Source organism: Gymnoscopelus braueri (genome assembly GCF_963280865.1).
Source record: "Gymnoscopelus braueri genome assembly, chromosome: 20".
Classification (NCBI taxonomy): domain Eukaryota; kingdom Metazoa; phylum Chordata; class Actinopteri; order Myctophiformes; family Myctophidae; genus Gymnoscopelus; species Gymnoscopelus braueri.
In genome coordinates, this window is record NC_137622.1 from 43880178 (window position 1) to 43907967 (window position 27790).

Consider the following 27790-nt stretch of genomic DNA (forward strand, 5'->3'; position numbering starts at 1 on the left):
TTCTGAACCATTCTTTATTATTATTATTATTATTATTATTATTATTATTATTACCCCAATTATTATTATTATTATTATTATTATTACCCCAATTATTATTATTATTATTATTATTATTATTATTATTATTATTATTATTACAGCTTCTGAACCATTCTTTATTATTATTATTATTATTATTATTATTATTATTATTATTATTATTATTATTATTATTAGTACAGTTTCTAAACCATTCTATAGCTCCATGGTCACTGAACTAAATATTGGACCAGATCGTCACAAGACACATAATATGTACAACATTTTTCACACTAAAATGTATTTTTTCAGAGAGACTGAATCAGGAGAAAATCTACCTTATTATCGACATGTCTCTGTCCCAGCAACACACTCTCGCGGGATCTAGCGCCAGTAAACAGAGAAACATTGGACGTTCGCAAGATTTGCCGTCAGACGCCGGCGCCCACTAGGAGACCATGTGTAGGGTTTATGTACCATGTCGCCTCTAGTGGCTCCAGTCGGGATGGTGGATCTTCATAAATTAACAATCTTTGGTGGTGGTCTGTGTTTCCGGGTTTACAGCCAATGACATTTCACAACATTGACAGAGAGCCAATCACAAGCTGGGATGTAGGCTTGGTTTGTGTGGAACGTAAACAGGAAGTGACGTGCTGGTGGGTTGTCATATAGAGACCGGGTAGGAACACTTTTTTAAAGAACCTAGTGGTACCTAGTGGCTACAGTACTAAAGCGCCACCATTATTGCCACACACACACACACACACACACACACACACACACACACACACACACACACACACACACACACACACACACACACACACACACACAATGATATCTATAAACACTCTTAAGTACTGTTGCAATCATAACACATTATAAAGCCTTTTATAGCGACTAATAAGGTTAAGTATCATTACTTGAGAAAAAAAAATTAAATAAAAAAGTTTTAATTTTTTTTAATTTAATTGTTTTATTTTGTATTTTAATTGTCTTTATTATTAAAATGTTATTAAATGTTATTACATGTTATATATTTTTTTTAGAATAGATTATTTTACATGCTGGTGGAACCTAGAGCAGCAACAGCATCAAATAGTTACAAGGAAAACACTAAATATGTCAAAATGGGCTGATTTCTTTTAGCCCAAATCAGCTTCCATTGGCTTTCATTGAGTTGAGTGATTGACAGCTGACATGACACGCCTGCTTGATTTACTCACCATTGGGGCTAACTTTTCTTAGCCCCCAAGCTCCGCCCTCACTGGCTTTTGACCAATGAAGGTGTACCTGCGTTTTCTGTGCTTTGTTCTGGGAACAACACAGTTGGGTGCGTTCGGATATTGCACACCGGAGCGCACTCGCCTATTAGTTTGTATTGGCCAGTGCGCTCAGTGCTGTATTTCCGAACGCACCCAGTGTGTGTGTGTGTGTGTGTGTGTGTGTGTGTGTGTGTGAGAGAGAGAGAGAAAGAGAGAGAGAGAGAAAGAGAATTCAACTGCCCCTAGCGATCTAACGGTAAGGCTGGCGGACATGACAGTGGATGTGTTGGATGCAGCTCAAAGTGAACTTTACTCAGGTATCTAGTTTGTTGCCGTACGACCTTCCTAGACCGAGTTATTAAAGAAAAACGGGCGACAATGGCCAAAACTCAATCGAAAATCGGCAACCGGAAACCGGTGAAAGCGGCCGTTTTCAAGATGTTTTGGCCATTATCTCTGGAACGGAAGGTCCAATCTGCTCAGTTCAAAGCTTGTTTAATGCGTGACTTTGAGGACATTAAGCTCCTAGCGACACCTTTACGGGGTTTTTGGGCCTAAAAGTATGGTAATTGTTCGGACCGGCCCAGTAGGGCCCAGTTAGGGCCAAGCCTTAATTTTCAGGCCCGTGGAGAACTTTAGAGAGACAGACAGACAGACAGACAGACAGACACTGTCTGTCTGTCTGTCTGTCTGTCTGTCTGTCTGTCTGACTCACTGACTGACTGACTGACTGACTGACTTACTTCCACAGTATGATTTTATTTTTTTGATATCATTGATATCAATGTTGAAATGCATGATATCATGCTGAAATGCATGATATCATGCTCAAATGCTCTCAGGCAGGATGCCATATGTGCCATCACTAGTTGATGTGTGACTGACTGATTTGTATACTTTTGTCTATACTTTTGTCAACTAAAAGTATATTTTCCTAAATCTGGATGTGTAAACTATACAGATTATTACTGTGCACATGTACTATTTAAGATAGCATGTTTGAGCATAAATATGCATTTTGAGAACCCAAAAAAATTCTGAAGCGCGCACGCTTAGCCCTCCCACCCAAAGTTCCCACCAGCCGCCACTGAACGGTTTAGTTTATGGACACAGTAGTATCTCTGCTGTTTGGTTACATTACATCATCCCATCATGTGTCTGTTACAACATGAGGAATGTCACATGTTTCCTTCAATGTTTGTGTTTGACATTGATGTCAACGTGTGTGTGTGTGTGTGTGTGTGTGTGTGTGTGTGTGTACGTACACATAGTATCACTGCTGCTTGGTTACATGTTGTTGTATCAGTGAGATCATGTGTCTGTTACACCATGGATGTCACATGATTAATGTCATGTTTGTGTTTGACATTGATGTCAACATGAAATTTAGCTGTGTGTGGGGGGGGGGGTTGTGTGTGTGTGTGTGTGTGTGTGTGTGTGTGTGTGTGGAGGGGGGGGGTGTGTGTGGGTGTGGGTGTGTAGTAGTTAAAATGCAGTTTCATGTGTCTGTTACACCATTAATGTCACATGTTTCCTCCAATGTTTGTTTGATGTCAACATGAGAGAGAGAGTGTGCGGTGTGTGTGTGTGTGTGTGTGTGTGTGTGTGTGTGTGTGTGTGTGTGTGTGGTTTACATGCAGTTTATCAGTGAGATCATGTGTCTGTTACACCATGGATGTCACATGTTTAATGTCATGTTTGTGTTTGACATTGATGTCAACATGAAATGTGTGTGTGTGTGTGTGTGTGTGTGTGTGTGTGTGTGTGTGTGTGTGTGTGTGTGTGTGTGTGTGTGTGTGTGTGTGTGTGTGTGTGTGTGTGTGTGGACACATTAATATCTCTGCTGTTTGGCTCAGTTTTTCACTGAGATCTAGTGTCTGTTACACCATGGTTGTTTGCTTTAATGTTTGTTTTTGACATTGACGTGTGTGTTTAGTTTATATGCAGTTTCAGTGTGAGATGAGGTCATCATATCATAGATGTCACATGTTTAATGTCATGTTTGTGTTTGACATTGATGTCAACATGAGTCTTTAATGTATGACTGGTTGTGGAAATGCATGGTTATCAGTGGTGGAAAAAGTACTCAAATGTTTTGCTTAAGTAACAGTATCAATACCTCAAAGTAGAAATACTCTGTTACAAGTAAGAGTGAGACATTCAGAATTTACTTGAGTAAAAGTACAAAAGCATTGGTATCAAAATGTACTTAAAGTACCAAAGTAAGAAGTACTGATTGTGCAGAATGAAGTTTTCAAATGTTTAAAATGTATAAAAATTATTTTGAAAATAGCAGATCTACGCATTGTGAGCTTGTAGATCTGCTATTTTCAAAATATTTTTGAGATGTAGTGGAGTACATTATACAATAGATAAGATTATAAGAAAGATAGATAAGATTGTTAAAAGGATAAAACACAGAAAGCCCTGCGTCAGGGCTTGTTTCCATTGTGGTCCTCCTATGCATGTATTCAATTCATCAAGACATTTAAAGACATGATACGATAAAATACAAGACATCAATCAACACTAGTAGCAAAAAAACGTATATGTGCAGTAAACATGTCTATTGTTAAGCTTAGAAGACTGTTCTAGGATCAGTTCTACAGGACAGACAGGGATCCTCTCATGGAGGTTTAGAAGAAGACTGTTCTAGGATCAGATCTACAGTACAGACAGGGATCCTCTCATGGAGGTTTAGAAGTAGGAAAGAGGGAGTCACACTGTTTGATGTCTGTAATGTAGGTTATATACATAATAGTGTGTGTGTGGATGCATGTTGTGTGAATTAGTATGGGTTCATATGCTGTGTGTATGGTTGCATAGTGTGTTTGTATTGGTTACATATCGTGTGTGTGTGTGTGTGTGTGTGTGTGTGTGTGTGTGTGTGTGTTTGGTTACATATTATTGTGTACATGGTTATATTCTGAACAATGTTACACAGTTACTTTAGTTACATAAAAGAAAAACAAAACAGACAAGAAATTGTCCAAGCAGAATGAGTCAGATTTAACGACACATGCATGGTTACCATATGGTGTGTGTACACTTTGTGTGTACAGTACAGTATATGGCTGTATGTTTGCATGCTGTGTGTGCACGTAAGGTTACATTGTGTATTACATTTGTGTGTATGGTATATTGTGTTTATGGTTTTATATATATTGTGTTATTTACTTGTGTATGGTTACATACGTGTGTGTGTGTGTGTGTGTGTGTGTGTGTGTGTGTGTGGGGTACATTGTGTGCACTGGGTTAGTATGTTAAACATGTCAGGGTTGTTCTCTAAAAGTAGGTCATCATGACATTCTGCCAGGGTCACTGAGTACACACTACATGCACAGACAGACAGACAGCATGGAAAATGTTGCTTTTGTATAAGCATGGGGCAGGTGACGGTCATGTGTTCTGAGGCATTCTGGGTATTGAAGTACATCTGATGTAGCCTACAAAGCCAAAGTGCAGTAACTACGAAAAAAAACAAAATCACTGAAAAATGGCTTTTAAAGTGTTTCAACTGGTCAGTCAAATGAGATATCTAATTATAAGTGATATTACACTAATTGTACATCTGTTCTGGAGGTAATTGTTTATCCCCCAGTTAGTAGTTACTGCACGTTGGCTTTGTAGTGTTACTGTGTTGTGACTTCATGGAGAAAATAGAATGTTCTTGATGCATGTTGTCTTTCTATGAGTGAGAGCTGTTTGTTTTGCAAGAACTATAGGCTGGTTTGATAGAATCCAGTGAACAGTCAGCCAGTTGAAACTATTAATGTACTATAGCTGTCTGGGCCGCTATGTTGTTTAGTTCATGGTTTTCAACCTTTTTCATATCAAGGTCCATTATTTATTCGCCATTGGAGCCACGGAACCACCGTTTGATGAGCTTTAGACTCTGAGACCCAAAACGTAGAATATTTTGTTGTCGTTGGAAACGATTGTCCACAATTCCATCCATGCTGTATAGATGTTGGTACCAATAGGAGAGATAACAGGCAAACGTTGATCAAAATAACAATTCTTCTACATTCTCTAATTGTGTTAGACTTCTTGGAAATGAAATAATGCAGTCAGATGTTTAACAATAATTTAACTCTTAAGAGCGTAAAATGAAACCAAATGGACCCGTAAGGGTCCATTTGGTTTCATTTTACGCTCTTAAGAGTTAAAGATGTATAAGGGTCCATTTGGTTACCAACTCTCCATCATTTAGCTGGGGACCACCTGGAACCCCCTCATGGACCACTGGTGGTCCCCGGACCACTGGTTGAGAACCACTGGTTTAGCTGTGTCTGACATCAGTTCATGTTGTTGAATGGTTGCTGTTGTGTCTGACTTCAGTTCATATTGAATTCAATTCAATTACATTTTATTAAAGTGTCAAATCACAACAAGTTGTCTCAAGACACTTTACATGTAGAGAAGAGACCTGACAATGAATGGTTGCTGTTGTGTCTGACTAAAGGACATACAGAACCATTACATAATAAATGGTAACAGCAGAGATCAATGCTGTCTGCTGTTACCCTGTATTATGTAATGGTTCTGTATGTAGAACACAAGGACATTCAGTAACATTACATGACAAATTGTTGCTGTCGGGGAGAAACCTCTAATCTTCTTCATATTTTAACTTATGTTTTTTCCCCCCTAAATGAATCCTACTTCCTCACTACAGTGTCACATAAAAGTAGCAAAAATAGCCGATCTACAAGCTCAACATGTGACACAGTTTGAGCTTGTAGATCGGCTTTTTTTTGTTGCCATTTTTAAATCAGAATCCTGAGAAGTAACAGTTTTGACAGTAACAGCCATGTGAGGTAGAGAGAGGAAATGTAACAGCAGAGAGCAGAGCAAGAGGACATACTTTACATTACATTACATTACATTACATTACAGAACAATGTTATGAAAGCAGAAATGTCTTTCTCACTGACACTGTACTTATGTGTGTTGTTAACAATCACACTGTCTGTGTGTCTGTGTTCCACACAACCTTTATGACGTACAAGCCTACCGATGGCACAGAATCCTAAATCATGTTTTGGGCGGCGAGAGTTTGCCCCGACTGCCACTCAAAGTGGCTACTGGCCAATCACAGCGCGTCTTTTCCGGGACTTCTAGTCAGAATGTAGTTGTGTAAAACTATCAGGAGACCTGTTAGGTTCAGATGTGTGTCAGTCATTCTGCATGTCAGCCTTAGATTAAAGGTGATCATAAAGTTATGGAGCAGCCTTCCTTCCCCCTGCATGTCTGAACATCTGATGCTTATTTCATAACATTTTACTGGACGCTTCATGCTTTTATTTCCTCGTCTTTTCCTCTCTGTGAAGGTCATGTGGTTTTGAATTGTTTTACCTTTATTATTTGATGTATTATCTGTGTGAAGACCTTGGTTCAAAAAGGTGCTCTATAAATAATTATTTTCAGGCAGGGGTCTTTTTTTCAGCCCAGGGACCCCAGCTGACTCTGAGAGAGAGATGAAGAAGGGACCCCCACTACATATTATTGTATAAAATGGTGTTGTAGATTAAACGTTTTCATACATTTCATAGATAGTTTCATAGACTTGTTTGACAGCACTGTCATCAGTTTTGTGTTGGATTCATGTGTATTTTCAGACAGTTAACCACCTACACCCTCAATAGGCAACGTAGAACACCGCATTGCCAAAAATAGCTGATCTACAAGCTCACCACGGCGTTGTAGCTTGTAGATCGGCTGTTTTCGGTTCCTGTTCCCCTCAGAATAGGGATGCCAGGGTTCAAGTGGTTAATGTAAATAAAAGGTTCCTGAAGATTTGGCGGCCCCCCTAGTAGTAGTAACTCTGAGGACCCCCTGTTGAATTAATAATTTAATGAGGTGTGTGTGTGTGTGTGTGTGTGTGTGTGTTAAATAAGCTTAAAAATAAATTACGGTATTTAAATGTAAAATAAAAAACAATTCAAAACCACCGATGACAGTTTAATATGTTGAGTCACGAAAAACTAGTGTAATGGGTCTGTTTACATGTTTTCACATTGTTGATATTAAGCATTGATCCTGTGGCTTGTTTCTTCAGTTTTGGTCCACGGCACCTCATGCTGTTGTCTTGTTGTGTGTTATTATTTAGATGCCAGCTGCTGGTCCATGGGTGTGAGTCGGCTGGATTTGATCTACAGACGGCTGCTCCTCACTAAGCTCTTCATCCAGGGATGGGGGAAGCCGGAGGACCTCAAGAGGTCAGAGGAACACAACAACACAAACTTAACATGACATGCTGTACCAAATGTACTGTAATACATGGTTCATTTATATAAACTAACATGACATACTGTACCAAATGTACTGTAATACATGGTGCATTTATATAAACTAACATGACATGCTGTACCAAATGTACTGTAATACATGGTTCATTTATATAAACTAACATGACATGCTGTACCAAATGTACTGTAATACATGGTGCATTTATATAAACTAACATGACATACTGTACCAAATGTACTGTAATACATGGTGCATTTATATAAACTAACATGACATACTGTACCAAATGTACTGTAATACATGGTGCATTTATATAAACTAACATGACATGCTGTACCAAATGTACTGTAATACATGGTTCATTTATATAAACTAACATGACATGCTGTACCAAATGTACTGTAATACATGGTGCATTTATATAAACTAACATGACATACTGTACCAAATGTACTGTAATACATGGTGCATTTATATAAACTAACATGACATACTGTACCAAATGTACTGTAATACATGGTGCATTTATATAAACTAACATGACATACTGTACCAAATGTACTGTAATACATGGTGCAGTTATATAAACTAACATGACATACTGTACCAAATATACTGTAATACATGGTGCATTTATATAAACTAACATGACATGCTGTACCAAATGTACTGTAATACATGGTGCAGTTATATAAACTAACATGACATGCTGTACCAAATGTACTGTAATACATGGTGCAGTTATATAAACTAACATGACATACTGTACCAAATATACTGTAATACATGGTGCAGTTATATAAACTAACATGACATGCTGTACCAAATATACTGTAATACATGGTGCAGTTATATAAACTAACATGACATACTGTACCAAATGTACTGTAATACATGGTGCATTTATATAAACTAACATGACATACTGTATACGTAGTGCATGTTATATAGCACCTTTATCCTAAGAACTTTACAGTGTGCATTACACTCTCACATTCACACGCACACATACATTGTGTTTTTCCATCAAGCCGTTTCGAAAATATGAAGCAAACTTTTGCCCGTTTCCATCCACTGATAAAATGTGATTCTTGGGAGGTAGTTCATGCCCCAAAATCCAGCCCCTTCAAGAGCAAAAGTGTTTTTTTTGTGAAATATGAAGTTTTTTGTTTGGATTTTCAAGTGATTCCATTGTGTGATTCCATTCAGTGGTTTATGCGCAGAATTTTGTTGACGGAAACGCAGTTATTGTCTCACCGACAGCAGAGGAAACCATACAAGGCACCAACCTGCTCATTGGCAGCAATTAGGGGTTCAGTGTCTTATCTACCAACCTGTGGTCCGGGGCCCGTTGGCGGGCCGTGAGGATATAACATGTGGGCTCCCAGATAATTGGCAAAACCCTTAACTCATTGACTGCCCACAGGAAATACATGAATGAGTAAAGAAATCAGCCCTTGCCAGTGTTTTGGAGCATTTTTTACTAACCTTTTAAGAGCCACAGAATATTTCGCTCCATGACGATCGACACACAGAGTGTCGCAAAAGACGGAGGAGTGTCTCTGCTTCCATCGGGGGGAAAAAACGTGTCACCGCGACCCTCCGTTCTTTAGTTATTGGCTGTTGAATATAGCTTGTTCTCGCCAAAAACACTGAAAAAAACAACCAAGCAGAGAAAGATGTATCTCGCCTCCTGTGTTTTAATATGTATTTTTGACGAGACGTGCTATTTTCAACGGCCTAGAAAGAACGGCCTAATGAAATGTTCTTTCTTTTCGCGGAAGCACAGTGAACCCCCCGTGATTAGCAACCATCAGGGGATTGTTAATAGTGGAGATAAATATTCTGTGACTACTTCATTAATGAGCTGCTTACTGTTTGTTTGTTTGTTTGTTTGTTTGTTTGTGTAATTCTGCAGAATCTTTGAGTTCCGTAAGATCATTGGTGACAGAGAGAGGTGTAAGGACCTGGTCCCCAAAGACTATCCTGTCTACATAAACAAGGTATGTGTCTGTCTGTCTGTCTGTCTGTCTGTCTGTCTGTCTGTCTCCGCATAATTGTCCCCGTCAGGTGGAAACATGTCCAAAACCGTTACTTTTCTGGAAATGGAAAAAAGAAAAAGTAACCTGAACTCCAATGGATCCAGTGTAAAGTAGTTATTATTTAGTCATAAGATCTAGTTAATACTTGTCATAGGTTGCATATTCATAAAACCCACAGACACACTTAAAATTAACCACTTTTACTTTCACTTGTAAGGAAGAAAGAAAGATGGCAGATCTGCAATTTTTTTGCAACTTTTTGTGACACTATATTATGACGAAGTAGGACATACATTTACAAAAACAAAACAACAACAAAAAGTTGAAATATGGAGAAACTTAAGATTTCTGCCCGACAGCAGCGATATAATCCTCTGTGTTCATTTAGCTGTGAGAGTTAGAGTTCTCAACGGGCCTGAACAATTACCATTCTTTTAGGCCCTAAAACACGAAAAGGTGTAATGTCCTCAACGTCACGCATCCAACAAGCTTCGAACTGAGCAGATTGGACCTTCCGTTTCAGAGATAATGGGCAAAACATCTTGAAAAAGGCCACTTTCGACAATTTTCGATTGAGTTTTGGCCATTGTCACCCGTCTCTCTTTAATAACACGGGCTAGGAAGGTCAGACGGCGACAAACTATATACCTGAGTAAAGTTCACTTTGAGCTGCATCCAACACATCTACTGCCATTTCCGTCGGCCTTTGAAAATAGTGAAAATAGCTGATCTACAAGCTCACAATGCCTCACATCGTTTGAGCAGCGTTGTGAGCTTGCAGATCTGCTATTTTCACTACTTTGTGCGACACTCTTGTATGATGAAGTAGGGATTTAAAGTTAGGGTAAGTGATATTTTTTGGTAATTACTTTTTTTGGGTTAAAGTACTATATGCTGATATAGTAATCATTGCTACAGAGCGTTTGTTCGGTCACAGGGGTCTCTCCAGCTCTTTAGTAAACAGAATAGTAGACATAATAATAGTACATTTTCAGGTAGGTGACACAATTTAAGCCAATCAGGAGAGAGCACTGAAAACGCATTTTCTGTTTAATAAAGAGCTGGAGCTAAAGAGACATGGAGACTCCTTTTACTGAACACACACTCTATAGCAGTGAGTACTATCACAATATAGAGATATTTAACCCTTATTTTAACAAAAGTAAATCACTTACCCTACCTTTTTAATTGATGAAAAAACATGGAACTTCGAAACTCAGAGACAAAAAAGGTTTCTGCCCAACAGCGACAATATGGGAAAGATTATCACATCAAATGCTGCTAATCTTTCATCTGATTGCTTGTCTTGTCCTCGTATGTATTGCCACTGATTTTAAAAGTCTTTCTGGTAGAGCCACTGGATCAAAGCTACCGTAACATAAACCGACTAACTAACATAATGACTGTTCTTGTAGCTGCTACTGTTCAAGGTTCCCCAACAGACCGCAGAGCAGCAGACATTAAAGACAGGTGAAGGTAACAACGTTAACATTGTAATAATAATCATTGTTGTTGATGTTCCCAGACAGAGGAGCAGTCAGACTGTCTCATCCATGAGGGCTACTTCATCTCTCCTCTGGAAGATCTGGTCCCTGGGATCCTTCCACCAGAGTCTGTTAAAGCCAGGTATCAACCCCACCACACCACAGTGACCACACTACCACTGAGTACCATATCAACCACACCACACCACACTACCACTGAGTACCATATCAACCCCACCACACCACACCACACTACCACTGAGTACCATATCGTTGCTCTATCATCTCCATATTTTAAGTTTTGGTGTTTTTTTCCGTAAATTGAACGCCCTGCGTGATCATGCTTACAGCGTCACACAAAAGCATCATAAGGAGCAGATCTACAAGCTCGTTTTGAGCTTGTAGATCTGCTACATATGATGCTTTTGAATTTGAATGAGCGTCTCACGTGGTTTGAACAGAAAACAAAGTGAACTGACCTTCTGAGGAATTAGTTTGGTCAAAGTTCAGATAAATGTTTTTGCAGTTGTTTCAAGTTCAGCCTTTCATTCAACCCTGTCATCACAGATAAAAACCTAAGACTGTTAAACTTTGGTGTGTGTGTGTGTGTGTGTGTGTGTGTGTGTGTGTGTGTGTGTGTGTGTGTGTGTGTGTGTGTGTGTGTGTGTGTGTGTGTGTGTGTGTGTGTGTGTGTGTGTGTGTGTGTGTGTGTGTGTGTGTGTGTGTGTGTGTGTGTGTGTGTGTGTGTGTCATGACCACAGACAGTTTCACAGGACCAGTGTTCGCCCTGCTTTTTATTGACCTTTTTCACCATAAAATGAGAGAATGAGTCACTACCTCTGGTTCCTCAATCATAGAATCAATGAATAATAGTTGGACTTAATATATCATGGCCAGGTATTTATATACAACCCAAGGTTCAACATGGCGTATAGTATAGTATACCCTTTCTTCTTATCAGCCTGACTGTTATGGTGTTAGAAGGTACACAATGGAGCCTTTTCACGGTGGCAGGCATTTTGACAGGTAAACACAGCTGCTGATAACATGGAATGTTTTTCATTCAGGTGTTTCTGTGTGTCAGCATGAGTTTAACTTTACAACCGCTGTCCATGCTGACGCCTTAACCCAGTAAGACCGGGAACACATCTGTGTCTTTTTAAGATGTCTTTGCCCATTCAAAAATAGCAGATCTAGAAACTCATAGCACGGCACTGTGCCGTGCTATGAGTTTGTAGATCTGCTAATTTCTGAAAAATCGTGAAAGAAATTGCAATTTTGCGGATTCCAAATCTGAAACAGATTTTAAAAAAAACTTCTGTTGCTATATTATCAGTAGAAACATTGTCATGTCAAGGACCCCCAAAAATTATATGTATTTGGCCACGGACCCCCATCTCAAAATATTCCAGAGACCCTTAGAAGCAAAGATTTTACAAATGTTCGCTTTAAAAATATATATATGTTACAGTATGATTGGAGAACCAGTACGATTGAAGAAAGCGCGCTCGTTTTTACCACCCACCCAGCACTAGAGGGAGCCACAAGCCAGGCTTGTGCACAAACATATATGGCCACACACACACACACACAGTCTCACACACACACACACACACACACACACACACACACACACACACACACGCACACACGCGCACGCGCTCATGCTTTTTTTGGTTTATTGAAAGCAGGACTGTTTAGATACTTTTATTGTGTTCTGGCTTTTGTTTTACTTTCTCCCTGACACACACACACACACACACACACACACACACACACACACACACACACACACACAGTGATCCATGAAAATAACTATTCTGTCCCTATCGGTTTACAAATCAAACGGCGCTGAGTCGACTAGTGGAGCGTCGGCCGGTCAGCGCGGGCACTCGCGCCTCGAGGCGCGAGGGCGCGCTTCCTCGGCCTCAAGCTCCACTAAATCGGCGCGCCTCCGTCATGGACAAGCGTGTGCGTGTGAACTCGTGTTCAGCGTTCCCCTCATAGATATTATGGTTCCCCTGGCGTAGCTTCCTGGTTGCTATGTGGGGGGGAACAACAAAAGACAGGTCCGCTCGGCGCATCAAAGCCCCGCCTCTCCGCGTTCTCCTTCTCCTCCTCCTCGGAGGAGGAGAAGGAGAGAAGGAGAGGACGGGACGGTTTATTACGCGAGGAGGAGGAGGAGGAGGCTCCTCTTCCTCGCGAGCCTCGCGTAATAAACCCACGCCTCGCAGCGCCGCATCCTCCTTCTCCTCCTCGCGAGCCTCGCTAATAAACCCTGTCTCGAAAAGCCCCGCCTCCCCCCGAAGGAGCCCCGTGCCTAAAAACGAGCGCTCTGTCTTCAATCGTACTGGTTCTCCAAACGTACTGTGACATATACATTCAAAGATTTGCACAAATATTTACGATTTTTCAAAAATAGCAGATCTATGAGCTACTATGAGCTTGTAGATCTGCTATTTTTGAATAGCCAATGTATAAAATAATGGTTTAAGTGGTTACACAGATGCGTTCCCGGTTTTAATGAAACATGCAACGATGTATGTTATTACCTTCAGATAGACACAGAATCACAAGCAGGATCAGAATCAATGTTATTGTCACATCAGAGCTTTACAGGTGTGAAGAAGTGGGTGAAATTAGTTTGTGTGCAAAGCTCCATTATTTGTTATTTGTTGTTGTGTGGAGCGTCACTGTGACGCAAAACGCGTCACAGAAGTGACGCGTTTGGAGCCCCAAATAGGCCTCGCCCACCAAATTTCCAACCCGGAAGAAGGGTTCAAACAGGCCCATGCGCTGGGTGAGCAACTCAATGCAAGTGGATGGGAGGAGAATTCGGGTGCCCTCTCTATTATTTTTAACTCTATGGGTGTACTCCAAGGGATCCCCAGCTATTACATGAGTGATAGTTAGGAATCAAATGTGTGATGACTGTGTTGCAGGTTCCAGTTCATAGTTCCTAAGAAGTGGAAGAAGAACAGACCGGTATGCATCCACCTGGCCGGGACTGGAGACCATGTAAGATCTGTACCCTTCATCGTAATACAAACACACCGTGAACATATCTCACACCCATGTTAGCTGATCTCCACTGCTTGGCCTGTGAGATCAAGGATCTATCTTTTCATGCTGGTCCCTTTATAAGCAGTGTTGATTTCGTCGACTAAAACTATGACGAAAAATGTTGGTCGACTACCTTTTTCCACTGACGAAAACTACATAAAAACTACATAAAAACTAAGCTATGATGACTAAAACTAAGACTAAATATATTGACAATTTTGTCAACAAATAAAAACTAGACTAAAATGTTAGGGAGGGATCTAGTGGAGAAGAGACCCAGTAGAACTAAAAGACGTGTAATTTTATTATTTTTGTGGGGGCTTTTATGCCTTTATTTGACATGACCGTAGACTGACAGGAAATGGGGAGAGAGAAGGGGACAGACTGGAGACATGCAGCAAAGTCCGTCGGGATCGGGAGTCGAACTCGCAACGCGCTGTCAGGCTACATTGAGCCAGGCCAAAGACAAGTCATTTTATGTTTGGTTGCGCTCGGGTGTTGTGCTCTGAAAATAGCAGATCTACAATCTCACAATGTATCGCACTGTGACGCGTTGTGAGCTTGTAGATCGGCTATGTTGTTATATGTGTGTACAGTATTTATATGAGTGTAATATTATGCTATATATGTGTACAGTATTTATATGAGTGTAATAATATTATGCTATATAATGTGTGCAGTATTTCTGGCGCAGACGGACCCTGATGGCCAGACCCATGATCAAAGAGACGGCCATGGCTTCACTGCTGCTGGAGAACCCTTATTATATCCTTTATACTGTAACACCCTTATTGTATCCTTTACTGTCAAATCCTGAGTGTTAATTCAATCACTTTCGGCTATTTCCTCACGATGCGACGCTGTCGTACGCTGAAGTATAAATTGGGCTTCAGTGGTTAACTAAAGCTAGATTTATTCTGAAAATAGCAGATCTACAAGCTCACAAATGTGACAGGTTATGAGGTTATAGACTGGTTATGAGGTTATATATAACTGACCTACCTGACCTACTTGTTGTTAACTAGTTGTACGAACGCTTGTTCTCTATTGCTGTATTGTTTATTGGATTATTGGATTGTTTATTGGATCTTGTTTAGTCGATACACTTATTTGTTTTAGCTCATGCTCATTTGATTTAGCTATTTTGTCTCATCTGTTTAAGGAAATAGGTAGCTGATATATTGCACTTTTACCTTAGCGCTAGGTATACTCTTGGTTGCTTGTTTTTGCAGAAAATGCACTAAAGACTTCTGGTGATTAATAGTTTTCGTTCCCTACCTATGTTGAATACACTTATTGTAAGTCGCTTTGGATAAAAGCGTCTGCTAAATGACTGTAATGTAATGTAATGTAATGTTATGAGGTTACCTCCAACCAGCGCAGTTGTTATTTATGTTGTATTCACACACAGATTGTTTTGATTGAAAGCTTTTAGTCACTAAGCATCATAGCATTATAAATAAGTTGTACACTAGTTTATATCCATTGTCACTGTCTTGTGTCCATTCCTTGACTTAACCTTCACATGGCTATCGGAAACCCAGAGACCAAATGTAAGTCAACTTATATTTATATTATTATTAAAATGACACATAGTTCTGTGTGTGTCGGAGCATTTTGGGGTTTCATGTTTGATGTATTTTTTTTTTTTTACAAATGCATATGCATGAACATACATGTGTACAAATCTGTGAAAAGGAAAAGCTGGAAAGCTTATTTTCATTGTGGACCTTTTGTAATTGCAGTTAATGATATCACAGAGATGGTATATTATAGATATTATCATTGGTCGCAACCTTTTTCGCCTGTTCATGTGTCTGGCCCCAGCTGTAGTAAGCTGCAGTACCAGAATTGGCCACCATGACTTAAGTTTTCTCTCTGTTCTTGGGGCTTGAGTACTGCAGTTAATTGTAGGCTGTCATGTTGTTGGGAATTGTGGGTATTGTAGTACTGCAGTTAATTGTAGGCTGTCGTGTTTTTGGGAATTGTGGGTATTGTAGTACTGCAGTTAATTGTAGGCTGTTATGTTGAACGTGGGAATGCTGGGTATTGTAGGCGCTCCAGTTTGAAGAACGTGTCGGACCTCTTTGTGATGGGCGGGGCTTTGATCCTGGAGTCGGCGGCACTTCTCCATTGGCTAGAGAGAGAGGGCTACGGGCCACTAGGAATAACCGGGATCTCCATGGGAGGATACGTAAGTAGATGTTCTAGTGAAATAAAACTTTCATAAAATCTGTGTTCGAAAGAAAATTGAAAGTGTGTGTGTGTGTGTGTGTGTGTAGATGGCGTCCCTGGCAGTGACCAACTGGCCTAAGCCCATCCCTCTGATCCCCTGCCTCTCCTGGTCTACTGCATCCAGTGTGTTCACCACAGTAAGATAACACTATATAACCTTTATTCACTGCATTCAGTGTGTTCACCACAGTTGTGTGTGTGTGTGTGTGTGTGTGTGTGTGTGTGTGTGTGTGTGTGTGTGTGTGTGTGTGTGTGTGTGTGTGTGTGTGTGTGTGTGTGTGTGTACACACATGTGTGCTGAGAGGTTGAACACACAGTATAAATAAAACAAGAATTGAACATCACTGTACATGACATACATACCACATGTTCACTTGCTGGAGCTGTAGCCCTGAACAGTGTGTGTGTGTGTGTGTGTGTGTGTGTGTGTGTGTGTGTGTGTGTGTGTGTGTGTGTTTACATGTATGTGTGTATGTGTGTGTTTACATGTATGTGTGTGTGTAGGGGGTGCTGAGTAAAGCGGTGAGCTGGAGACAGCTGGAGAAGCAGTATGCCATCAATTCAGTCTATGAGGAGGAGATCGTCCACCTGTTGGAGTACTGTGGGGTAGGTCTCCTTTTTATTGTTTTATTTCTTTATTTATCCAGGATACTAGCTGAGCACAAGAGCTCATTTCCAGCAACGCCCTGCACATAGACACAGACAGACATGTCTATTAGGACCATGGGAGCTGACCAGTACAACCACAGTCTGATACTGTTGTACTGGGAGCTGACCACAGTCTGATACTGTTGTACTGGGAGCTGACCACAGTCTGATACTGTTGTACTGGGAGCTGACCACAGTCTGATACTGTTGTACTGGGAGCTGACCAGTACAACCTCAGTCTGATACTGTTGGCCCTTAGGAGCTCCACTGGAGCAGTTGGGGGTTCAGTGCCTTGCACAAGGGCACTTCAGCGGTGTTGGGGGAGGGGTCCATTTGGTTCCATTTGTACACTCTCTGAGTTAGATTAACATTGATGATTCAGTGTAGATTTCGGGTTCCAGAGATTAAAAAAATTAAATGGTGGTCAATGGCCTAATAATGCATATCAAATTGGGTTCCTTGAAATTAAAATGGTTGAGAATCACTGCTATGTAACCTTAAAAAAGTCTCTTTTGGGGGGCCCTGGCATACCTTTTCAAATGGGGGTCTTATATGTATCAATTTGTGGCTCCTTGACGTGAAAAAGTGTGTGTGTGTGTCAGAGGGTGCTGTGTTGTTGTTGTGAGCTTGTAGATCTGCTCTCATGATGATTGTGTCTCAGAGGGTTCTGTGTTGTTGTTGTGAGCTTGTAGATCTGCACTCTGTAGTACCATGATGATTGTGTCTCAGAGGGTGCTAATTGTACATTAGGATACAAACATTTTCAGTCGTGAGATTTTATTTTGCTTTAACCCATTAAGACCGTGAACGCATCTGTGTCATTTTTAGATTTCTTCGGCTATTAAAAAATAGCAGATCTACAAGCTCATAGTGCCTCGCTATGAGCCTGTAGATCTGCTATTTTTTTAAATGGTGAAAATGTTTGCAAATCTTTGAATTTATACTTTTTAAACATGAACATTTGTAACATTTGTAACTTAAATCTTTGCTTCTGGGGGGGGGGGGGGGGGCTGGAACAACATAATGAGTGTTCAAATGATTTGAGTTACAAATGTTCGCTTTAAAAATATATATTCAAAGATTTGCACAAATGTTCAAGATTTTTCAAAAATAGCAGATCTACAAGCTCATAGCGCGGCACCAGAGCTTGTAGATCTGCTATTTTTGAATAGCCCAAATAAATGTTAACATGACACAGATGCGTTCGGTCTTATAATGGATGAATCCATGAGATCAGCCAGGTATAAATCAGGTGTTATGTCTCTGTCTCTCTGTTCAGGCTGATTCCTTTAAGATGGGTCTGGACCTGCTGAAGAACTCCCCGGACGGTCTGGGCTCGCTGGCTCACCTCCTGGGCCTGACCCGAGACAAGGAGCCCAGGGGCCCAGGGGCCCAGTCTGCTCACAGGTCAGGGGTCGTGGGTGGACCGTCTGACGGGGGCCGCGGTGCTGCTGGAGTGGACACGCTGCTGTCATCTGGAACAACACCACGGTAATGAGAGGTTCAGTGTTGTTTGTCTTTGGCTGTAGGAGGTAGAGTTCTCAGATACTGCCCGAACCCGACCCTACACGACCAGACGTTTTGGGGCCGGCCTCAACATCTATGCTAATTAGTCGGGCCGGGCCGAGCCTCGGGTTCAGTGAAGAAAAAAATATATTAACCCCAAAAAGTACATTTCAACTGCCCCTAGCGGCCTAACGGTACAACTGCCCCTAGTGGCCTAACGGTACAACTGCCCCTAGTGGCCTAACGGTACAACTGCCCCTAGTGGCCTAATGGCCCCCAGGTCAAAATGAGTTTTATGATTTATTAGAGGAGCACATGGCAATCATTGGAAATTCGGAATTGATTTTGATTGGCGACTACAATACGGATGTACTCCGGAAAGACGCCGCCATATTTAAATCTTTCAAAAAATTCTGTGACATGCATAGCCTCACCCAAATGATAAAAAATATCACAAGGGTAGGCCCCACTTCTCAGACCATCATTGACCTCATTTTGACATCAGACCAGTCGAGGATTCCTTTAAGTGGAGTCATTGAGTGCAGTCTAAGCGACCATAACATCATTTTCTGCACGCGTAAGCTTCACAGATCTGTAGTTGATTGTCATAGCACGATCAGCTGCAGAGCTGTGAAAACTTACTCATCAGAAGCTCTCACAACAGCTCTTGAGAAAGTGGATTGGTCAAATGTACTCGGTGGCTCCTCGGCTGAGGAGTCTTGGATTGGTTTCAAAACTGCTTTTGTGTCTGTTATTGATAGCCTAGCGCCCAAGAAGGTGGTGAGAGTCAGAGCCCGTACACAACCCTGGATGAATGGAGACATCCTAAATGCAATCAAACTCAGAAACAAAATGTACTCTGAGTTCAGGAAATGCAAAGATGTGCAACTACTTGAAAGATGCAGAAATCAACGAAATGTAGTAAACAAATTGGTCAAAACTGCCAAAAAGAATTTCTTAAATGAAAGTATTGAGGCAAACAAAAGCCACCCACAAAAGCTGTGGGAAGCGCTACAGAAATTGGGCTGCAACAACAAAATTCAAACCAAAGCTACAAACATCTGCATTATTTCAAGTGGCGTGCTCATTACCGACAAGCAAGCGGTAGCAAACTGTTTTAACAGCTTTTTTACCACCATTGCAACCCAGTTGGTAAGCAAACTTCCTCAGCATTCAGGTTTGTACGGCTCTGACCACATCCATGCTCACTATGTTAAACTAGGGGCTAAAAAAGACTCCTTTTCATTCAAACCAGTAAATGCTGATGATGTGCAGAAAAAACTACTCGCCCTCCAGCCAAACAAGGCCACCGGCCTTGACAATATCCCCACCAGATTCCTCAGAGACGCAGCTACTGCTATTGCCCCCATAGTAGCCCAAATCACAAACCTATCCATCAGCCAGTGTCACGTCCCACAGGATTTCAAGTTGGCAAGAGTAATCCCTCTGCATAAAAAAGGAAGCAAATTAGAACCTGGCAACTATAGGCCTGTTTCCATCCTTTGTTCCATCTCAAAGGTTGTAGAGCGATTAATTCAAGAACAAATCAACAGCTACCTCAGCGAGCATAAGCTGTTGTTTGAATTCCAATCGGGCTTCAGAACCTCCCATTCCACTGACACATGCCTACTGTATCTGACCGACTACATCAAACGTGAGGTAGACGCGGGCAAATACTGCGGCATGGTCATGTTGGACCTCCAAAAAGCGTTCGACACTGTAAACCACTCAATTTTACTTGATAAGCTGAGGGCGATTGGTTTTGACTGCACATCACTAAACTGGATGAGATCTTACCTGGAGGGAAGAGAACAAGTGGTTGACATCAACGGAACCATGTCCTCATCCCTCCCGGTGAGCTGTGGGGTTCCTCAGGGCAGCATTCTAGGGCCGTTACTGTTTCTTCTATACATTAACGACATGAGTGCTGCCTGTAACTGCAAATTGTTCCTGTTTGCTGATGACTCGGCACTCCTGATCTCGGGAGAGGACAAGTTGCAAGTTGAGGAGGCGCTCAGCTCCGAACTCTCAAAAATCCGTACTTGGCTTACCGATAACAAACTGTCACTACACCTTGGGAAAACTGAATCCATTCTCTTTGGGACCAAACATTCCCTCAGACAGATGGATGTAAATGATTTCAAGGTCAAAGTCGATGACACAATTATCTCTAGCAAAGAAGAGATTACCTATTTGGGTTGTGTACTTGACAAATACCTGACAGGTGATAGCATGGCTACAAAGGTGGTCAAAAGAGTAAACCAGAGAACCAAATTTATGGGCAGAGTTTCCTCTTTTGTCAACCCTCAGGCCCTCAGGACCCTCTCTGGGGCCCTGATTCAACCACTTTTTGACTATGCTTGCACCTCCTGGTACTCCAACACCTCAGTGTCACTGAAGACTAAGCTTCAAACCTCCCAAAACAAACTGATTCGGCTACTCCTCGGATTGGGGCCCATGACCCACCTTTCTCCCACCCATTTTGCCAGCCTAGGCTGGCTCAGGGTGGAAGACAGGGTTAAACAACTAAAAATGGGACTGGCCTTCAAAATTGTAAATGCAAATTTGCCCGATATGCCCCCAATTCCCGCATATCTGAGTAAATACCTCCAAAAGGTTAGCGACACCCACAGTCACAATACCAGAGGGAGCGTTAACAACAATTTGGTACCACCCACCCATAAATCAAACATGGGCAAATTCTCCTTCTACAGCACTGCCACCCAGGATTGGAATAGTCTAACTCCATCCCTCAAAAAATGCAGTTCGCTGGGCTCATTTAAAAGAGCCTTAAAAAATCACCTTTCAGGAGGCCAAAGGTGGAGGTAGTACCATTTTCCCGTTAGACAGCAGACCCCCCCCCCCCCTGTTCTTGTACATATTTTTTTCCCCTCTTTTTTATTTTTTTTGTTGTACATAGTGTTATATATTGTTTTTGGCTGTTTATTTTGTAATGATATTTGAACTGTGGTGCCACTATATATGCCTATGAATTAAATACCAAGGCCCTCATTGGAAACAAGTCCGCAAGGACTTTTATGAACGGACCTGTTAGACAAAGTATTTTAAATGTAACTGTGCTGTTTTACATTTTTTGCCTAATAAAATATTCAATCAATCAATCAATGGTACAACTGCCCCTAGTGGCCTAACGGTACAACTGCCCCTAGTGGCCTAACGGTACAACTGCCCCTAGTGGCCTAACGGTACAACTGCCCCTAGTGGCCTAATGGTACAACTGCCCCTAGTGGCCTAACGGTACAACTGCCCCTAGTGGCCTAATGGTACAACTGCCCCTAGTGGCCTAATGGTACAACTGCCCCTACTGGCCTAATGGTACAACTGCCCCTAGTGGCCTAACGGTACAACTGCCCCTAGTGGCCTAATGGTACAACTGCCCCTAGTGGCCTAACGGTACAACTGCCCCTACTGGCCTAATGGTACAACTGCCCCTAGTGGCCTAATGGTACAACTGCCCCTACTGGCCTAACGGTACAACTGCCCCTAGTGGCCTAATGGTACAACTGCCCCTAGCGGCCTAACGGTACAACTGCCCCTAGTGGCCTAATGGTAAGGGTGACAGAAATGGCAGTGGATGTGTTGGATGCAGCTGAAAGTGAAACTTTACTCAGGTATATAGTTTGTCGTCATCCGAACGTCTTAGCCGGTGTTATTTAAGAAAAACGGGTGACAATGGCCAAAACTAAAACAAACACAAATCAGCGAACCTCGGGCCGGCCCAGATAGGGCCCGGGCCTTACTTTTCAGGCCTGTTGAGAACTCTAGTAGTAGAGCAGTGTTCATTTCGTCGGCTACCATTTTTTTTCACTGATAAAAACTTGACACTGTAGGACTGTCAAATAAATAATCGAACCTCAAATGATCGTCAACTTTGGTAGTCTAGGTCAGATTTCATAATTTTTTTTACCCTGTTGCCAAATCGTGCTAATTTATGTTTTCTGTGTGCCCAGCTCAAACATGTCTATTAATGCCTCAGAATGGACCATTTAAAGGGTAAGACCACTTTAGTAGAGGTTTGGGTTGTGTAGTTACCTTGCCATGATGTAACTCCAAAGGTGGGCAAGAAATCAAAAATAATTGCTCGATTGATTAGAAATTGATAATGCAAAAGATGCTCCTCATTGACTTACATTGTACGGTAAAACAACTCTTAAAGTCACTCTTTTAGCACATAAATGAACCCAAACATAGCTGATTCAGACAATATAGAGCATCACCAAACCCAGTACTGTTTGTTTTTTTAATAAAAATGTCAACTTCTTTTTTTTTTACTTAAAATGCCGAGCTCATGCCTCCTTCAATGCATGAGAGCCAACTGACCTTCTTGTCACCTGACAGGGGGGAGTTTCCCTGGTTGGACGTAGCGCGTGGAAGGAACACGTTATTCCAACCAGTTCCCTTCCCCTCCATCAAAAAAAATATATGTCAACTTCCTGTTGATTTTACTATTTGAAGATCTGGATCCGGATCCGCCGATCCAGTCCGGGTTTTCTACTTATTAAAAATGGCAAAATCAACAGGAAGTTGACATTTTTATTTAAAAAAAAAAAGTTTTGGTGATGTTCTATATTGTCTGAATCAACTTTGTTTGCGTTCGTTTTTGTGCTAAAAGAGTGACTTTGAGAGCAGTTTTACCGTACAATGTAAGTCAATGAGGAGCATATTTAGAATTATCAATTTCTAATCAATGGAGCAATTATTTTTTTATTTCCTGCCCACCTTTGGAGTTACATCATGGCAAGGTAACTACACAACCGAAACCTCTACCAAAGTGGTCTTGCCCTTTAAAGATAGTGGCCACCACCATACTGAAATGTATAAAAACATATCCTTTTGACTAAACAAGGTAGAAACTTGATTGAATTTTTTTTACAGGCAGTCCTTACAGAGAGAGTCCCTGTGCTTCATGAAGGGAGTGATGGATGAATGCACTCACATGGCCAATTTCTCTGGTTAGTAGCACCACACGCATGCACATCTATCTATCTGTCTGTCTGTCTGTCTGTCTGTCTGTAGCATCACACGCATGCACATCTATCTGTCTGTCTGTCTATCTGTCTGTCTGTCTGTCTGTCTGTCTGGGCTGCTCGGAGACAGACCTGATAGATAGATGGACCTTTCGTATTATGTTATTAGAATGCCTTATTCTTCATGCAAACTCAATTACAATATTGCCAAACCTCAAATAAAATATTGCTGCGCCCAACATCTGTCATCACACATAAAAGACAAGAAAGACATGTGTATTTTAAACAATCTATTGTTTGGATGTATATTATATAGACGTGATACAAATTCCAACCGATCTTTATTTACATATCAGTTGTATTTAGAGCTAAATTATTAGCCTCAGCGTGTCTGCCAGTGTCGGCCACAGTTTCACGTAATGATGAAAATAGACAATCATGCCTTAATGTCGCAGGAGGCAACAGACCGAGCCTCCAATGCGCCACGAAGCAATATAAGCGATAATGTGCATAACGGGACTCCGTGATTTCAGTCCAAATCCGACTCAAAGTACGGCGTGAGAAATGTTTAACTGGACGGTACATCTGAATGGAGCACCGATAACATTTGTTAATACCACTATCGCAGTTGGAGACTATGTGTACGCCTTTAACGGGCTCTGTGTCGACGACATGGCTCGGACGGACGTGCACGTCTTCAACTCGGTGTCTTTGCGCTGGAGGAAGTTGCCCCCGGTGACACCTGCAAGAGGAGAACGTCACCTTGAGCTTAAATCCGAGAGCCATCTCCACAGGACTGTGCTGATAGGAGATATCATCTACCTCTTTACAGGGTCCAGTTCCTTCATTGTGCTTTATGCATTTGATGTGGACACCCATGGTCCAAACCCGAGGTTTTTCCCTTGGCCCACTCTGGGAGTGTGCGTGCAAAGTTTCACAGAGACACGGACACACAGACGAACAGACGGGAGCATTAAACATAGTCTACGGCCCACCGCTGACCCGCATTCAGCCAGACAATAAAATAAAATAAAATGACTCACTGGCACAGATTAATAAAGCACAGATCACAGTAGAGTTCTTCACGGGTCCAATAAAACGGACCGAACCGAAATGGACCCCTGAATTGTGGTCCCATTCTGAACCGTTCCAAGATTTTCTTTTCTTCAAATAACGGCACCGAGCCAAGTGGACCCGTGACAATTTGGTCCGATTCCGATTGGTTCCGAGATTTTACAGACCCGACACAGACACCCCTTCAAAAAAGCGCACATGAAACGAATACAAAAATAAATAAATAAATAAATAAATAATGCGCAGATCGGTAGGCTATTAATTTAATACGTTTTCTTTGTCTATAAATGTGGACTTTATGAAATAATAGCAGACCTATTGACCAATGACAATTTTTTTATTAAAAATTTGCTTTCACCTGGTTGAGGACAACAGTGTCGGAGGAATCCATGATTGCACATCTGAGTTTTCAAATCAGCCTGGCAGCTGCAGCTGACTTGCCTTGCAGTATGGTGCGCAAACTGCACATTCATTGCGTAGCTCAACTTTTTTTGTTTTTTTCGCTGCTGTAATCGGATCGCAGACCAGCATAATCATCACAAAAGTTAAAGTTTCTCTCCTGATCAGGGTCTTTTGCGGATCCACTCGGGTATTACACATAATGATAGACAGACCCGAGTTCCGAGGTAATAGAACCGATACGACCCGACCCAGAGTGATTTTGATAAAATATGGATCCGACCCGTACTCACCTGCCCGTGAGGAGCCTCCACCGAGAGGACGCAGTAGAGCCTTTGTCCTATACTCCTCCCACCCAACACTAAGGGACCTGAATATCGGGTGGGGGGGGGGCGATAAGGGACCTGGATATTGGCAGGGGGGTGGGGCTACAATCTAATCTAAAATCTAAAATGTCCCTTGTTCCTTGCAGTTCCCGTGGACCCCAGCCTCATCATCGTGGTCCAGGCTAAGGAGGACGCCTACATCCCTCGTACGGGAGTCCTCAGCCTGCAGGACATCTGGCCTGGATGTGAGGTCCGGTACCTGAACGGAGGACACATCAGTGCCTACCTGTTCAAACAGAACCTGTTCAGGTAACCTCAACATTCTACCTGTTCAAACAGAACCTGTTCAGGTAACCTCAACGTTCTACCTGTTCAAACAGAACCTGTTCAGGTAACCTCAACGTTCTACCTGTTCAAACAGAACCTGTTCAGGTAACCTCAACGTTCTACCTGTTCAAACAGAACCTGTTCAGGTAACCTCAACGTTCTACCTGTTCAAACAGAACCTGTTCAGGTAACCTCAACGCTCTACCTGTTCAAACAGAACCTGTTCAGGTAACCTCAACGTTCTACCTGTTCAAACAGAACCTGTTCAGGTGACCTCAACGTTCTACCTGTTCAAACAGAACCTGTTCAGGTGACCTCAACGTTCTACCTGTTCAAACAGAACCTGTTCAGGTAACCGTAACATTTAAACTGTTTAAACAGAACCTGTTCAGGTAACCTGTAGATGGATAGATGTAGTGATCGACCGATATTGAGAGTATAGGGAAGTCCGATGGACGATCAAGAACCGATTACCTTTTTTTGTTTGTTTTTTTCGGCATCAGTAATAATGTGAAAATAAAAACAAGCAGTTCTGCTTGTTTTTATTTTCACATTATTACTGATGCCGAAAATAAATGCCAATAAAAACAAGCAGAACTGCCCTGGCTGCTAGTTTTCTACCACAAACTAACAAATCTACAAGTTATGAACCTGTGCTTTGATACCAGTGCACTTGCTCATGGACATAGAAAGCTGTAATTGGTGTTCTATCTACAGATAGGCCAAAAAAAATACTAATAATAATCGGCTGAAATTGGACTGATATCCATAAATCATTAGATTCGAGACAAATCGGGCAAAAAAAAATTGAATAACGGCTGATTATATATAGATATTTTAACTCTTTAACTGCCATGGACGCGTTTTCGAGTCAATGGTACTTGGTCCACATGGCCATTGACAATTGAAAATATTAGGGAAATATTCTGTATCTCGGCTCCTGTGTTTTACTATGTATTTTTGGCAAAACATGCTATGTTCAACTTGCCGCAACTATGGAACGGATTACTACGTTCAGCAATTTTTTTCCCCCAAATGTGCGTGTAATGAGGGGATCACCGTGTAGACAGCGTTCACAGAAAATAAAGGTAGGTCAAAACATTAGCTTTCGCTGGCACTGGGGTGACGATTACAATTTTACTCTGGCAGTTAAAGAGTTAAAGACAAATATTGGCGCCGATTAATCGGCCGGTAACTTAATTAATCGGCCGGCCCCCCTTCAGCAACTCTGAGGACCCCCTAGGGGTCCCCGGACCCCCTGTTGAAGACCCCTGGTCTAAACCCAGTGTGATTGTGTCATCTCCAGGCAGGCCATCTACGACGCTTTTGACAGATATCTTCACAAGTATTCCAACACACCGCCGTAGCCACGGCGACCTCCGAGAAGACCCCTCCCTCACAGGAAGTGACCCCAGGGCTACGGTCCAATCGGCAGAGACCATGTGACTTGTCATCCCTGTCCCGGATTGGCTGGAGAAAAAGAACATCTCACTTGAAGGATTTAGCATTAGAAATGCTGGGTGCTAATTTGACCTATTTTGTATTAGCATCAGTTCCAGCCAGTAAATGTACATGTTTAAAATGCTGGCCTCTTCTAATGAGATTATGAGTATTTTTATAAGGAAAACATATTAATAGATTATATGACCTCTAGTTATGAATAGATTATGATATTTATGGCATCTTTAAACTCATGCACAGAAAAACAAACTGCCTTTCATTTGACCTATATGGAGATTTGGGTTTTGTTAACGGCCTTAAACTAATTGCAGTATTTAGGCGTTTTCCATTGAGTTTGAGCCCTTGTGGAGTGTGTGTGTGTGTGTGTGTGTGCGTGTTCCAGTCTGCATACAATGCCAAATATAATAAATGAATTAATGCCATGCATTTCTACATGTCCCCATCCTAGAAAGTAAACACAAAAAACGTACCATTAACATAATTGAACTCTGAGTTAAAGGCACAGTATGTAACTTTCCCCTGTGTTTACGTAACACAACAATACTTTTTTCAATACAATACATTTCCTGCTATATCAGCAGTTATCAGCCACTACAGTAGCGTGGTGCATGTTTACCTGCAGAAACACACTGTCCTCTCGCTGTAGTTTGGTGTTTTCACTGTAAGTTTTAGTAGACGGCCCAAAAACATCCCTGTCTA

At 41.6% G+C, this 27790-nt stretch overlaps 1 protein-coding gene across 1 annotated transcript; it reads left to right on the forward strand.

Annotated features, from left to right (window-relative positions):
• The first annotated feature begins 1503 nt into the window (after nt 1-1503).
• On the forward strand, nt 1504-27481 carry LOC308076301 (protein ABHD18-like). The gene is made up of 13 exons (XM_080416539.1): nt 1504-1542; nt 7399-7507; nt 9457-9541; nt 11106-11206; nt 14007-14082; nt 14808-14920; nt 16183-16321; nt 16410-16499; nt 16867-16968; nt 18290-18501; nt 23413-23489; nt 25450-25612; nt 26937-27481. The coding sequence occupies exons 2-13, from the start codon at nt 7416-7418 to the stop codon at nt 26995-26997; spliced, it is 1311 nt and encodes a 436-aa protein (XP_080272665.1). The 5' UTR covers nt 1504-1542; nt 7399-7415; the 3' UTR covers nt 26998-27481.
• The last annotated feature ends 309 nt before the right edge of the window (nt 27482-27790 follow it).